This window comes from Drosophila sulfurigaster, chromosome 3, assembly GCF_023558435.1.
Source record: "Drosophila sulfurigaster albostrigata strain 15112-1811.04 chromosome 3, ASM2355843v2, whole genome shotgun sequence".
Taxonomy (NCBI): Eukaryota; Metazoa; Arthropoda; class Insecta; order Diptera; family Drosophilidae; genus Drosophila; species Drosophila sulfurigaster.
In genome coordinates this window covers 37,793,206-37,810,275 of record NC_084883.1, presented here as the reverse complement: position 1 = coordinate 37,810,275, position 17,070 = coordinate 37,793,206, and the positions used below count along the sequence as shown (strand labels likewise).

At 39.5% G+C, this 17,070-nt stretch overlaps 1 protein-coding gene across 1 annotated transcript in view; it reads right to left on the bottom strand.

Moving 5' to 3' along the window:
- Nucleotides 1–35: 35 nt before the first annotated feature.
- Nucleotides 36–17,070, bottom strand: part of LOC133845911 (bumetanide-sensitive sodium-(potassium)-chloride cotransporter) — a 44,142-nt gene continuing 27,107 nt past the window's right edge. The window contains exon 20 of the mRNA XM_062280572.1: nt 36–125. Within this exon, the coding sequence (XP_062136556.1) occupies nt 116–125 (10 nt within the window). The 3' untranslated portion in view covers nt 36–115. The remainder of the gene's footprint in view (nt 126–17,070) is intronic.

Sequence of the window (17,070 nt, the reverse complement as noted above, 5' to 3'; positions counted from 1 at the left end):
TTGCCAGCACACATTAACTGGTTGGCATGTTGAAAATGCTCTGTGGTTTTTCCTCAATTTGTAAATTCGTTAAAGTCCATGCTGAGGTAAGCTGCTTGTCAGTTAAATATTCACTTCACTTTTCCCTGCAATATAGTAGTAGATAATCCAATTAGTTTTGTTTTTCAGCTATGGGAGGGAGAAAAAGAAATATTTGTAGCTTAGTAACAAACACTGCGAGTATTAAAACAAATCTCTTTTTCTTTGATTTATGATAGCAACTGATTGGAGACACGAGTTAAGTAAAAAGTTCTTCAAATAGCTAGAAAAACTTCGGGGAATCGCAGGCGAACGTGTAGCAAATATTGAACATAATTTGTGAATGCAAAAGTTATCGAGTATGAGTTAGTTAACTTTTCTAAACACAATTTCCACAAACTTCACTGCGAATTTTGTGTCTCTTTTTATCAGCGAATTCCCCGGGAAATTTTATGTTGATTTAAAGCTGTTGTCAAAACTTGAGTCGAACAACTAAACTTTATGGCTTAACTATTAAACTGGCAAATAACTAGTTGTGGTTTAATTAGCAGATATCTGTCTTGTCTGATTGGCTAACAAGTTTAACGATTAAAACAATTGCAAATGCACAGGTATAAATGTAAATGAGTCGCGGCTTCAATTTGCACACTATTGGCCTTATTTTCCGCACTGTTTGATATCGTTGCAGTCGATTTGAATAAGTATCATTGCAACATCGATGCCCCCCGCCATTGACCTTTGCCATGCGAGTACAATTAGACTTCCGTAATTACACGAGTGCCGGGATTAAATTCGCTCGATTCCACAGCAAAAGCACATTTGCCTCTCTCTCGCACTTCTTCGCTGTCTCTCTCTCTCACTCGCTGAATGTTAAAACTGGCATACTCTTAAATTCAGTACAAAGCCGGCGAAATTAGCTTTAATGGATAATGCGACTGCCGACTGTCGACTTTGCGACTGAAGTCAGTGGCATTGTTAGGCCCGACTGGGCAGTCATTCGGTTTGTTATGCGACTGCTGCTGATTTGCAGTGCAAGTTCAAAGTAAAATTCCATAAAATTTCATTTTCAAAATTAATTTATGAACATAAATTAAATTGAACGCTTGGTTAAGATTGTTATTTCGCCTGTGGCGACGCACAATGGGTAAACAATGAAACCAGTTCAACGAAATCAAACAGAGTCCAAAACCAAACCGAAAATCAAGCATACGCCACATGTGCTGAGCCCCCTAAGCTTGCGATTTATTGGAGAAGACAACAATAAATTGAATGTTTAATATAACAATGTCAACACATGTAATTATTGTTAGCATAGGTTTCAATTAAACAAGTATTCAGTAATTAACTGAACTGAATTGAACTCTATAGCTAAGATCAATTACTCGCTGATTTGCTCGGTTCGATTATTAATAACAATCGCATTGACAGATTGCCGGTTTGCAATTGCCGTTTGCTGCTTAATCGCCAGTTTTATCATTTTTATGTGTGTGCTTCGAGTATATGCGAAAATTGCTTTGATTGCCCATTTATTCATTCACCCACTAATTGGAAGGAACCCGCATGTCTCTCAGTAAAAGTTTTCAATTCTTTGGCTGCTTAATCAGTGCGATTAATTCTCAAATGCGTATTTGATTGATCGCCACCCAAAGGCAACAAAGCGGCAAAGTAGCGAAACTGCCAAACTGCACATCTGACTGACATCCCGAGTTCTTTTGATTGATTTGCATATGATGTATCAAAAATTCAAGAGACCTGACCCGAAAAACGTCTAGACGACCCTTGTTTATGCTTTGCGTGGTGCTTCTTGAGTGATTATTGCCAGCTAGCCTCATCATATAATGCTAAATATTTCACGAGATTGCCGAAAAGTTGTGGGCCTACCGCAGAATTGCTATAGCTCCTGCTGGCACATAGATTGTAGGTGAGCCACGCGGCGTATACGCAACTTAATTGTTCAAATTGACAATGCGAATTGTTTAAGTGGTTTCTTTGTGCAGACAACGCAGCTTTTAAACTTTCTTCCTTCGCGCCGTTGGCCATTGTTGGCATTGACATTGGCCACAGCTACATCAACAGCATCAACAACATTGATATTGGCATTGTTAATGGTTTGGCCACAGGCCATTTGAAATGATGATTATCTGTTGGCCACTCTCGCGAACATGCTTTTCGTTTTGTTCTTGGCCCAATATATATTCTTCAAATGGTGAGCATTATTATGGCCATTGTCTGCCTATCAATGGTTGATAATACCCTGTAGAGTGAGGCGAGAGAGAATTATAGCCGCAATCAACCACAAAAAAATAGTCTATAAATTACATCAAATATTTTCATTTATATTAAAATAAAGACATCAGCATCTATCACTTAATACAGGGTATTGTCAGAGCAAAAACTTTATATTTGTCAATTCACTTTGCCATTGTCTACTAAATATTTTGCCTGCCTCCAAAAACTTTGCTCATTTGCTGAAATTGAGTTCATTTACGAGTACAACACCATTTGTTCTTCCTAATTGCAGAACGAAATTTCTAAAAAAGTTCAGGCAAAAGTGTACTGAAAAGAAAGAAAAAGATCTGTTTCTGTGTACACTGACAAAAAGAGTCTGTTGGCAAACAACAAAGAAACTGCCACAGACAGGCAGAAACACTCTCTGAATACGTAAAAGGCGCAAAGTTTCAGCCAGTCCATTTATTTGCTTGTGTATACATATTGTATTCTGATCGTCTGTTGTATAACACATTCATTTTTTTCGAAGCTTTCTTAGGCTTTGTCTAAGCCGAAATAGTCGAGTATTTGCACAGTTGTTAAGCCTCGAGCACCAACACATGTCTCTGTCTTGAACAGCTTCTGTACTCTTTTTCAACGAGCGAGCAATGTATGATGAACTTGAGTAAGTATTACCGGTGTTAGATCAACTTGGACGTGTGTTTTCAATTTAAATATTAACATATCATAATAGACGCATATGTGTATATGTATCGAATATTTTTTTTTTGGCAGCGCCAAACTGTGAAACAGCAAACAGCAGCAGGCTTCTATCAATTCGCAGCGCAATTTTTTGACATTCGAGTATCAAAGCACATTTATTTGGAATTTTTTCTCAATTATTTGCACAATTTTGTTTGCTGAACTTCGCGTGGGCCGCCCCGAGGCGAATATGAATCCATATATGAATCCCATTTTTGACTAGCTAAGTACGTTCGCTACACACACACCTGCCACCTGCTATCCACTCAGCGAAATTCGAAAGGTGCACAAATTACTTCTTAATGCCAATTTCATAGGTAATCCGACGAGCCTTTGAGCTACTTGCCTTTGTTTTTTGGTCGAGAATTTTTATATTTTATCGATGCTGCTGTTGTGGTTGTTGTTGCTGTGTGTATTCCTATAATTTGTTATTTTTAATTATTATTAACAGTTGAGTTAATAAGCACAACAAGCAGAGGAGGGACTGTGAGTGCGAGTGCGAAGGCGATTGCGAGAGTCGATTCGCCAGAATAGAGGAACAAGATTAGTCTTTAATTACACGTAATGTTCTTTCATATCTGCCATTAGGCAAATTGCTATCGAGATTGTTTAGCACACACATACACATCAGACGACCTTATGATATTTACATTTTATTCTCTTGAATGTAATTATGAATTTTATTTCACTTGCAATTTTCGCAGCTAAATTGTAACACTTCAGAAAATGAACTGCTCGAAATTTGAATAAATTCACAACATTTATTGACGGCTTTCACTTTTCTTTTTCTTTATTGGCACTTTTCGAATCTTATCTTATCACTTTGGTTCGTTTCAGCTTCTGCTTTTTTTGCTGCCGTTGCTGCTGTTGCTGCTACTGCTGCCAATTTCAAAATTGCCCGAAGTCGCTGTCGTGTATCACTTTGATACCTCCAAGAGGGGTATATTCATTATAAGTACGACGAGTATTTGATCTGCCGTGGTTCAGAAACTCACAACCGCAGCCCCACGTCAAGTTCTAGCAACTGGCACGTTCCGTCCGCTTCGTTCCGTTAAGTTTAGTTGTTCGTTGCGAACTGTTTCGCTGCTCTGCTCTGTGCTCGAGTCTCGGACAAAAGACTCTGCGTGTTCATACAAGTTCGTACAACACGACACGAGTCGCACGATTCGCTTGCGACGAGTTTTTCATTCATAAAGTCTCGTTCAGTGGTGTGGCAGAGGCTGCAGGAATTCTCCCACCTCAATGGAGGATGGAACATGCAACATGTTTGCGCGCGCTTTCTTAAAGCCAGAGGGCAATGTTCGGCAATCATAACGTATACGCACAGTGTGCCAGCGCCAGCACATTGTCCGCCATTCAATGTCAAACTTCCTGTTAGACAAAACTAACTGTTTGGCTTTGTCGTGCATTCCACTCACTCGCCTCTGTTGGATTCTTGTCTCGTTAAACACTAGAAGTTAGCTCTTCTCTGTGTTGTGTGCGACAGGCAATAAGTTGCTTTTTCTTTGCATTGCTTTGCTTTTCTTTCTTTCCAAATCATTTCGTAACAAAGCAAACTATTTAATTGTCTATAACTTCAACAGTTGTTGTTGTTTTTGTTGTTGCTATGGCATTAGTTTAGTTTGAGAGAAACATATTTTAGTCAGCTAATTAAAGCGCTACATCAACTCGCATACTACAATCCTCGGCTCTCACATGCTTGCTTATTCAAATTAATTACCGAAATCCAGCCAAGACAAACAGAGCGCTTAATGTGCGCTGAAGAGTGAAAATACTCGACAGGTGAGTGTAATAAATTTGTTGATCTACTTTCCCTTAGCCCAAAAGCAGAGCTCGAGGCTCAATCATGTTTTGCGAAAACATTGGGGAATTGCGAGTCTGCCAACACACGGACTTTGATCCTTTCTGCAGACCGCGGAAAGCAAATATGACAGCCTGACTGATTAATTTGCTTCGAAATCAAAGTTTTGCACATTTGACCTTGATTTATCATGACCTTGATTTCACATGCTAAAGAAAACCGTTGGAAGACACAAATATAAGAAGAATAATTAATGAACAATTTTATATTTTTGAGGTGAATGTATAGAAATTTATCTTAAATTGTACAAATATAATTTTAATGAATTGGAACTCAATTGAATTTATCTTTTTATGATTCAACTTGCGTCTCAATTATGAAGTAAATGAGTCGTCGCTATTCTCAGATACAAATATAATTTTAATTAAAGCAGCACTTGTTTGTTTGTCTTAGAAAATCAATCAACATTGTAGGCAAACTATCTATCATAGGTAAGTGATTTTTTACGACAGGTAATAAAATGTTTATTTTTCCCTTTTCGCCCAAGGCCAGTTAAGTAATAACTGAGAAATATGTAACGACTATAAAAATACCGTCACCAGCCGCTTGAACGCGTGCATTTATTTATATATATGTTATATAAATAAGTAGTGTGTTAGAAGGCAGTCTCTAAGCACAGAGAAGACATTGAATTTTATGCAGCACTCAAGCCAGCAGGCAGGAAATTGAACAGTGTATCAACGAAATGCTGTCGTATTTATGCAAAATGTTTATATTATATACATTTTTGTGCGTATGCTGAAGGAAAGCCAGTGGGATCACTTACATGAAATTTCACACCCCAAAGCTTCTATATTATGAATCAATATTTAATATTATTATGTTGGCCAGCACAAAAAAAAGTATTTTCGTTCAGAAGGCAGATTTAATTTGACAAATCGATTAGGTTTTTTGAATTTGCTTTGAAATGGACAGCAACAAGTAGGGTTTCATTAGCTGGTATCAATCAAAACTAATTTAAATGTGAAAATGAGAAAATATTGCTTGTAAGGATATCATTTTTGGAGCACAGTTATGGATACGGAATCACAATTCGTAAGAGTTAATTTTTTCTTGTCACACGCCGAGTTGACAAATGATGAACGGCTCTGTCAGCCCGAGTCCATCTCCATATCCACATCCACAATCACATCCTCTCGCACAAAAGTAAGCGAAAGAAAGAGAATGGCAGAGACATAATGGAAGGACATTTGTGTGAGCAACCGCTATCGTTATCATTTGGAGGGAAGCTGTTGCCAGTTGGTTAGACTCATGTCAAACACAGCAGCGTCACTTTGATAGTGAGCTGACAGCCTGTAGCTAAGTTGTTCCACTAATCCTTTTGTGTCCTTGTCGGTCGACAGAAGGGCGGGGCCACCTTGCCCCTAAAGCGAGCATTCGTATGAGAAAACCAAAACTATTCTGCGGCAAAAAGCTCAATTTAATTTGCATGATTATGTAAAAATATAAACACTTGCTCTGACGATGGCACGCGCTCTGTTTAGTTTTTCGCAGAACATCCGAACACAACATTCTTCTATACCACATCCGCATGTGTCTGGGATGAAGCCACTTCCGTATCGACCTCTGTTCATATCTTTATCCACATCCACGTTTACATTCACGTCCACATCCTAATTCCAATTTCAATTTCATGGCTTAAGTTTAAAGCAGCAGCAGCAGCCCTGATACAAAACTCTCTTCGCAAATTCCTGCCACAAAGGAAACCCTCTGTCATGTGTGTATATTCGTTTTGTGTTTGTGTGTTGGTCCTGAGCATGTGCCTGTGTCTGTGCTTGGGTCCAATTCTTGTTTCTGTGTCGCGGACAAATGCATAATTTGGCATAGAAAATTACGGCACAGGAGCAGCACCCAGGCTCCTCCAATTTCTCGGGTGATTTATTTCTTTTTTGGACAAAGTTGACACAGCACTTGACTTGGACTTGGCGCTAGATTATTGCTTTGCCTGAGCCTAGAGAGAGGATGCGTGTGCGGCAAACACAAAAAAGTTCTGCAAGTTGCGTAATCTATCGAGAGTTCATGTAAATCATACTTGTGATTATATATTTGCATATTTATATAATAATGCTTACATGCACGCAGCTGATGACAACATCATCAGCATCAACATCAACATCAACAGCAACATCACCATCATCATCAACTTTTGTTAAACTGACTTTAATTATGGGCAAGTTACAAGCTGATTGTTTGCTATTTCCGTAGTTCGTGGACAGCATCGATAGTCAAAATTGACAGGCGTTAAACACGTGTTCTCTACCCCATCTCCGTTCTCAATTGTTGCCTATTTTAGGAGCTACAAATTGATTTCACCGCGCTGAATGAGCCAGCCCAACAATAAGTTAGTTAGCCTTTGGGTAACCTTCGAGTCGAGCCACGAGCCACGTCGACTCGAGCATCTCGGACATTTGCCTCGAAGGAGGGAACGAGGTTGGCCGCATTCCTGCATTGAGTAAGCAATGATTTTCATTTCGGTCTTCCTTTCATTATGCTATTGCTTTCGCCATTTTCTTTTACCGTTTGCCTTTGCGTCCGTCCGTCTGTCCGTCCGTCTGTCCGTTCGTCCGTCCGTCCGCTTGGCATTCCTGCGTTCAGAAAGCGCTCCTCATTTTCTTAAGTATTTCAAACATATTTTTATATGCTGCTCAGGCGTGGGCTCACTTTGTTTCCATTTGTGCCGTCGCTGTGTCTAAGGAATCTCTTCTTGCGCTTCTTGCTGTGGCATCGGTGCTTCAGGTTCAGCTTCAAACTACTTTATTTGGATGACTGTTTGTTTGAAGTGCCGACCGACCGGCTTTAAAGTCCTGCCAACTCCATCCACATGCCAAAAACTGAAATTCACGGCCGTTTACTGCCCTTTTCCTGTCCCTTTCACGCACTTCATTTCTTCTCTCTCTCACTGTTCTTCTCTTTCTTAACGTTAAAAATGTATACTCAACTGTTATGGGTTGGCGAACGTACTTGGTCCCAGCTCACAGATATTAAAATTAAACTAAAGTTTATGCTGTTGTTTCATGCAAAAAATCTAGCTACAAAATATTCATTTAAGCTGCGTGGGAAAATTATCAAAAATTCATATTTATTGATTTCATAAACTTTTGCATATCTTACTTGGAAATAGAGGCAAGAAATTAAGCAGAAAATAACAATTTTGCCAATCAATTTCTGAATTCCATTCAATGAAAGTATTTTAATTTGTTTTGTTGAGTTAATCTCATCATTTTGAACGATGCAAATTAGACCAAAACAATTTGAATCAAATTGTTGATTTTAATTGGTAATAAATTGCTTAGCTGTAAAGTTTGGAAAACTTAAATCGTATTAAAATTGTCACATTGTGATAAGACAATAGTGAAAGGAGTTAACAATATAAAATGGTCACTAAATTTGTTGTTGTTTGCATTTAAATTGAATTTTAATTGGTTCATAATTGGATCCTGCAAATTTCTGAAAAAAAAGATTACATTTATTTTTCTAACATAATCATTTCCAATTTAGTTCAAGCTAAAAACCGAAAATACCTAAAGCATTTGCTTTAGCTTTGTTTTTCGTTGCTTCAATTCAGTTAGAATTTTTTATTTTCTTTGGGATAAAAACATTCTCGCATTAATTTGTTGATACGAAATACATTCTCCTGAAAGAATTCCAGTTGGTTGCCATGTATATTGTATTATGTTTAAGTGGTGAAGCCATTTTCAATGAGTTTATTTTTAATGAAAATTAAGTGTACTCACTCAAGGCAAAGGTAAAAGCAAAGGCATGCAGACGGACAATCTCTTAAATTGGCAGCAGGTCAATGTGATGTCAACAAGGCCGAATACTGAGTAACTATCAAAGAGCATTCTTTTTTCAGCTGAATAAACGCACAAAAGTAATATAGTCTTTTTCGATTACTGTGTAAATTGGCCAACGAATACACTTTACAAGGTGCGAGTCTGGGTAAATAAATATAGTATATATAAATGTAAGGTATGCGTGTCTCTCATAAGGAATTAAAGCTGTGTTTATGAAGCACAATCACTTGCTCTCGAATTAGCGTGCTTTAAATATGCAATTAAGCTTTTAACAACTCAACGCTGCTCACATACATAATTAAAAAATATTTCTGTTTGCCGGGATATACGTCTGTTAAATACACTATAAGTAGGACATCTTCATTACTCTTTAACCAAATTTAGTTTCATATATTTAGAACACTTCATTAGTGTTTTACTTCTTCACTGTTCTACTTAGCTTCACTACAACTATAACTCATACTTAGTGTTCATCATAATAAATCATATCATATTATTCCTTCCCTTGCAGTTGCTGTGCTCCTTTTTGGTATACTGTCGTTAATGCCCCAGCAGAGAATTACTTAGCAAGCGCTAATTAAACGTTTTTAATGACCGTCGAATAAAACTGTCATAAACGACGGGCATATACCATTTTGATGTCGTTCACACAGCAATTGGAGTGCGTGCCCAGATTGCAAGTGCTTCTCCGACAATGTATTTTGGCTTTAAGCTCAGTTCTGCTGGCATCAAAACACATTGAGTGTGCTTCCTTCTATGGGCTGTCTGGTCGGTCAATCAACCCTCCTCGGTGAATGCGTCAAACTAACCTACATCAGTCAATAGCCGGCAAATTATATGTCACGTCTAAGCAATTGACAATTTCGCATTCATAATTTCTGTCTGCCATCGTCATCGTTAGGTCGAGTTGACCTTTCTCTGTGAAAACAAAAAACAGCCAACAACATTGGGCGCCAAAAAGGGTTCGACAACAGACAACAGCTGCAAAAGTGTAAATCACATTGGTCCACTCACTCCGTATCGCATCGCAGGGTCAATCTATTTCAAGGCAAAGTGCCAAATTTGATTGGCAAATGCTTTAATTTAATAAGGATGTGGAGCAAGCTGTCAATTTTCGAAGCGGCTTTAAATCTAGCATAACTGAGAATGAAACCGATTCTGCAGCTACTTAGCATATACGAGTTTAATAAATTAAGACATTTCCATGACAAGAGCGATGATAACAAAAGCGCACGCTAATCATCATTCATGGGAGAACAGTCAGCACATTAATCATACGCACCGTGTTTAAACTGTGATCAGGCGACGCGTCACCGGGTGTGCTTAAATTGATATTGAATCAAGCGCAAACACTTGGCCGAAAAAAGCAAACAAAAGCGGTTAGCAAAAAACAGTTCAAAATGAACAGCCCACGAATCGCACAGAGGATATCCGAGTCGTCGCGTCGTGTCTGTCTGCCTGCCTGCTGTATGTAAAATCAGGAGGTGGCTTGTGCCACCTGCCAAGAACAGCCAAGATGCCGCCAAGGTGCTCCTTGCTGTGGATGCCGATAAATAAGCTTCAGACTTTGCCTTTTGTGTTATGTTGTGTTGTGTTATGTTATGTTTTTGCCACTCTGTCTTGCTGTGGCTCTCTGTCTCTCCATGGTCTTTTGTGTTTGTGTGTTTCTGGTAGAAAAACATACTTGAGCTTACAGCAAAAATCACGCAAACTGTTAACAAGCATCCGACAAAGTGCCCTGCATGTCGTAGACAGCCGCATTTCCTTTGAGGTCAACACTTCTCGGTCTTGTTTTCGTTGTGGTTTCGTTTTTTTGTGTTCATATTTATTTTTCGTGCAACTATTAATGCGAGTAATGTGGGAAGCCATCACAATCAGGAACCGCACCTCATGGCTGGCTGTCAGGTGCTGGGGACAGGCTCTAATCATTCACCCAAACTCGCCTAAGCACAATACACACGCAGATTACCTGCTGGTAATTATGGGCCACTTGTCAGTGGAGCAGAAAGCGTATTTGACACTTAATGGTGGCACGAACTTAAGCAGTTTACGGCTCAATAATAAATAACAATTATTTAACGCGCGCTCTAATGACGCCCCTTTGCCACCTTTGAAGTGGGAGGAAAGGACAAACACACATTCCTCTGCTGAGAGGCGGACAAGAGTAAATCGCTGAACTGGCGGCAAACGGACGAGAACAATTTCGTCAATTACGGCGTATTAATAAGCCGCCCCCGGTCATGTGTATTAATTAAGCCAAAACGTGAATGGGTGTCACATTTAGGCCACATTCCTTTTGCGGCTGGCTCTCGTCGTGTCGTCCTATCGTCCTGATGTGGTTTTTTTATATGCTCCTCGGGGTGCTTCTATGCTTGGCATGCGACATAACTCGTACTCGCACAAGGTGAGGCACCCGGGGCGGGTATCATGCATAATTGAATGCGTGCCATAGTTACACAAATCTGAGACGCAACAAAAACACACAAATACACTCACAGACTTGCACACACATGCATACACACAGACGCACACGTGTGCCTTTAAGTAAGTATGAAAGCCAAACACGAGCCTACAAAATGGCCACTCACTCACTCTCTCTATTTCTTTCCCTCTCTCGCTCTCGCCCACTTCCCGGCAGTACGAATTCAATGAAAGGCCGAATGAATAAAGAATTAGCTGTGACAGCAATAGCCTAAGAACTAAGGCCTAAGACCTAAGACCCAAGCCAAGCCAAGCCGAGAGCTGCTGGCTCCAACTGCCAGCATTTCAATGCTCAATTATTGAGTAGCCTCTATCTCAGCTCGAATATCTCATTCTTCATCACACTCGTCCAGGTTGTGTATTGATTTTCCTGCCCAATGGAGCTCCCAAAGCTGCCTTCCCTTTTCATCACAAGTCGGACACAACTAACGCAACAATTTCGCAGGACTTACGCGGCATTAGAGGCCGACGTGCATATGGCAGGCACTTTGCCGCCTTTCCAGCATCTTTTGTTCTCTGCCGACGAACGGATGGCTTAGTTGTTATTTTTTTTGGTTGGGTTGGGTTCTGTTTGGGCTTTTGGGGCGTTGGAGCGTTGGGGCGTGGTCTGTGGCTGCGGCAACGCAGCGCACGCATCACGTGCTGCCCAATGTGGCGAAAATTGTGCGTCAGTGCTTGGCTAAAGCGGACACCGGGAATTGGGCACAAAATGAACCGAAACCGAAATGACAAAAGCAACAGCAACACTAACACTAACAATGAACAACAATAACAATGACAATGCCAGCTGACGGGTAAAAACTTCGATACCCTCAGCTCCTCCTCTTGAGATTTAACAATCGCATCGACATTTCAATAAGACGGTTGTGCAGCAGGGAGCTCAGAGAGAGATAGATAGATAGATAGAGGGAGTGGGCGAGACAGCTGAGGCAAGTGCATATAAAATTTTATAGGCCCACAGCCAAAAACTAATATCAAGTACATGTATTGTTTGAATCACAATTTTTGAGGGGAATGCACGACTAATGATAAAATTTAGAAAAAACAGAAATTGAAAAAAATAAATTTAGAATTTACAAATCGAGTTTATTAAAATAAAAAGTAGCAAATTTAATATTAAGTAAAATCTGTTAAACTTATAACTTAGAGAATACTAAATGCATGAACACTTATTTTTAAAGCAAAGGGTATCTACTCTATTCTTATACCATCCTATAGACTAAAGACTTCTCAGCAATAGCCTTTAATGCGCTTAAAAGTGATGCGGCTCACGAAACAGCAAAACTAACAACAATGTGGCAAGTAATCATTAATATGTTTAACACTTTGTGTCTAAGCTTTCAAAAGGCCCATCGAGCCAGAAGTTAGTCTAAGACTCTGCCTCTCCCAGGTGTCCCGAACAGCAGCATCAGGTTAAAGGTGAGACACGGACATGTGTTAACTAAGACTCTAAGCAAACGAATATACACTTGTAATCGGCTTTTAGAAGTAAGACATTGAGTTGAACAAAGGCCAACCCACTTCAGTTTTTCAATAGGGCTTGTGCTTAAGACTATGCTCTGTGCATTATACCCTATTCTATATCTATATATAGGCCAAGGAAACTTAACCTTTAAGCCAATTGACCCAATAAATGTGGCTGTTTTTCTTCAAGCGAAAACTAAAGTGTGACTTATCCAAAGGCATTCATCGCAACGATTCTGGGAACATAACAAATCACTAATTGAATAACTGACTATCGGTTTGAATGTGGCCAAACACTTTGTATCTATATCTCCTCTTGACTTTAAAGCAATTTACAAAAGGGCGATTGGCAATCGACAAACTGGCAACTGGCAATTGGCAACACAGCAAATAAATCAATTGAAAACCACTTAAATTTCACTTTCGTCGAAGCAAAAACATCTCGCAAATCAAAGAAAATGGCTGTGAAAAGAAAAATAAATTAATGGCGTTTCGCAATAAATCGAACTCGAAGTGCCTCTTTGAATTAATTCCACTGAATAAAAAAGCCAACAAACTGCTTACACTCGCTAAAGCTCGTTTATTGTGTCAACTGCAGCAGCTTTTAACTTTTCAACCGCCGACATTTTACTCAGAATTTGACACTAAGCTAAAGCTACTCACCAACACACTCATAATTTGTATAGATATTGAAAGGATACTCACAAAAAACCCTCTTACTGGTAGACTACTAATTTGTACTCAAGGATGTTTGACAGTTTCCCCCGCTGTGATTTCATTGAATTAGGAATCAAGATAATTAAACAAACCTCAGGCACTTAGCTGCGGTTTTGGGGGGCCGAGAATTTGTCTACAAATGAGTGAAAGCACCTTGCAAAGGTGTTAAATCAAAACGAACTGCCAAAGCCAAGAAAATAAACACACTAATAAAACACTTTTCGGTCAGCAGAGTGAAAAGCTCTTGGCCCAGAGCGACCATTATGTCCGGTGATTGACGGCGTCCGTCTGTGAGTAAGTGAATCCATGCGAGAGTATGTGAATGAATTTCTATGTTGATGTTGTTGCTCAGATTGCAGAGAGGTGGATAGAAGACTTCTTTCTTTCGTACAGAGCTGTTGGTAAACAGACTCTCGAGTCAGCATCCGGTAGCTGAGAGCAATGAAGACCAGTCGAGTCTGGCATATAAATGGCTTGGAAGAGGTAGCAAATAAATAAAGCCATATTAATATATGTACCGAGTGTTTACACGCATATGTAAAAATCAATTTTGTTTTTCCTTTTTTTGCTGTCTCTCAATGAAAGCGTCGCTTTCGGTGTGAAAAGGTGTGCCTCAGAGACTCAGACACTTTTCTCTTCGGCAGTTCTGTGTATTTTGGTCTGTCCCTTGAACTGGTCGTTTGGTTCAAGAAACTTGAGTTCAAGTTCGCGATAAACACAAAAAACGACAAAAAAATCGTTAAGCTCTAAGGCTAAGGAGTGAGTGTCGACTGCAGTGGAGTATCTTAACTCGATATGTGAATCCTCTGCGAGTTGCTTTTATTTAATTCAATTAAATTCAGTGGCACAATTTGCTGTCTATTGGGAGCATGTTTAATGAGTAATTTAGTCAATTGATTTATGTGTTTTATGGCAAAATCATTATACATAATAAATATCTAAAACAGGCATATCATTTTAATTAAACCAATTTGTTTTCTACAATGTCAAAAAGCAATCCTCGAAAATTTGCAAATTCATAAATAATCTGGATAATTGACCCAAATATATTTATAGCTAAATGCAGAAATAGATACATTATGAAAATAAATGGTTGGGCATATTAAATTTCCATTCTGACAGCTTCATTCAATCGATGGCATGCGCCCAAAAGTATGTTACGAATAAAACAAGAGCATTTGACGGCCATTTGCTTGGCACAATAAATACACAAAAATGTGAAAGGGTTAAGAAACCCATTCGTCACCTGACAAAACAGCAAGCCGCAGGCGTTTTTCCCGGTGACTGGCAATGTCTACAGGTGCCACAAACAAAGCCGAAAGAGAGAGAAAAACACGCTGTGCGGTGCTGGCTGCTTCATGCTGCTTCAACTCGATGTTTATGTTGTTCACTGGCGAGTCGTACACGATGTTGTTGTCAATATTGTTGTTGCTGTTGTTGTTGAACTTGAGGCTTTGCTCAAACAGCTTGTTGTTTATGTTTCTGTTCCTTTTAGACATTGCGAGCTACACACACACACTGATAAAGAGAGAGAAGGAAAGTTAGACAAACAGCTGCAAGGTTAGCGGTTTGTCAAAGGGCTGAGGTTTCTCTTACATATGCGGATCACACTGCTCAGCCATAAATTGTGGCTAAGCTGAGTATACCCCAAGAGCCTGAGCAGTCACTGCAATACTCATTTAGTGCCATTTACACAGCCAACCAAGCATCGTCCTAGCCAGTCAGCCAGCCAGATGTTGGCACTCCGAACAAACCAAGACAGAGTGAGTGGAATTTAGCTGTACTCGAACATAAATTCAATGTAAGCGGTGCGTTTTTGGGGCCATGTTTCGGCGGAAACATTTTGATTAGCACCTCCAGGGCAATTAGTACAGCTCATAAATAAACCAAAAGCGAAATGTAAAATGACACACAAAATACAACACACACAATACGCAATAATATATTTAATACTGTGATTTAATTAATGGAATGCCTGGCCCTGCAGCTGTCTCTGCGGCTGTCCTGCGATTTTGCGACCCTGATTTATGGACATTGCTTAATTATTAAGAAGTTATGCAGAATTTAAACATTTATTGCAAACAAAACAGCGACAACGTGACGCATACCAAGTAGTCTGAGTCCGAGACAAGAATAGCTGGCGAGACACGCCCACAAAAAACACAGAAAAGAAACACGCCCAATTCGGGAGCAGCTTACGCCTTGGACATTGGCTGGCATTGGTTTTGGTTTTGGTTTCGGTAAAGGTTTTATGAGTTTACGACCGAGTGAGAGAGAGTATTTGGACAAGTGTAGGCCCCCAACAAAAACATTGGAGCATTTTATTAGCCTGGCCTGGTCATAAATATTTTATGCGTTATAAAAATGTAGGCAATGCCAGCCAAGAAGAAAAGTAGCTTGGTCGGTGGCTTTGCTTGTTGGCCGCCTGCTTGGTTAAAGCCACTTGTGGTAATTAGTGGCATTTAGTTAAAAAGCTAATAAATACATTGTGGCTGTCTGCAACAGACTGCAACATTGGGTAGGCGTGATTTATGCCCGGTCCACTCATTTAATGTCAAAGACAATGCTAATTGCTAATTGAATACATAAAGAGTAAATATCCTCAACATTCTCGTTACGTACGCCCAACTACATAAGCTTTGCTCCAGGGCTGTTCAAATACAAAACAAGTGACAACACATTCTGCCAAAAGCCCAAAAGGAATAACATACAGATATGGCAAGCAACAACTTTTAATATGTGAGTGTAGCAACTTTTTTGTTGTTGAGGTTGTGGTACGTCGAATGTGGAATTAAAACAAATAAAAATCCAACAAATGCCATACAGTAACTTTTTGCAGAGGGCAACGTGACTTGTTTGCCAAAAATTTCTTGAACTTTTGAACTTTTTCCTCCTTCTCCACCTCGTCTGTGTCCTTTAGATTTATCCTTAATGAAAATTATTTAAATAACTCGACAAAGAGTACGCTCGTTGTCAGCCAGTTCCAAGAAACAGCACCTGCTTGATAATATTACCATCCATTTAAAGAGTGGACCAAGTTAGTGACTCAGAGAGAGGGAGGACTAGATGGAATGAAGGCAGAGCATAGAGCAATAATAATAGAAATAATTCACACCTTGAGGACAGGGGAAATTAAGATGCCAACACCACACACAACTAGAAGCATTAACTGCCAGACAATGCAATGCAAATTGTTATTACACTTTTAGCACAAAGAAAGAACAGAAGTGAAAACAGATCTGGTCACAGTTTTCTCTTGTACTTTCTCTCCCTCCCGCCAAAGGCAATTAATTTACATTATTTTTATAACAAATTGCACAAGGGAGCACTCGACCGTTGGCCTAACATCTGCACACACGGCGTATGGGCAATGTTTGCAATTTGGTTGGCGTTTCGAAATGAAATGAAGGACCGTGGTTTTTCGGACACGCCTTAAGTGCCACTCGGAAGCGTCTTCATTTACGGCAGACGATTAAATTAAATTAAATTAAGCAAACAGCCCGAAAAACCAGCAACAAAAATGCCACACAGTTTGTTAATGTTGTTTTCATGCTGATGTTGAATTTTGTGGTCGTTGTTTTCTCTGATATGAATAGAGCAGCACTTGCGAAGCATTCGACTTATTTTGACGTGACAACTGGTAATTAGCTTCGAGTAGATGTGCCATAAAAAAGAGTATACATTATTTATGCCTTAAATAAATCCTTTCGCTAGTAACATTTCATATATACAGCTTGCTTTATTAACACATCAAACAAGCGCCAC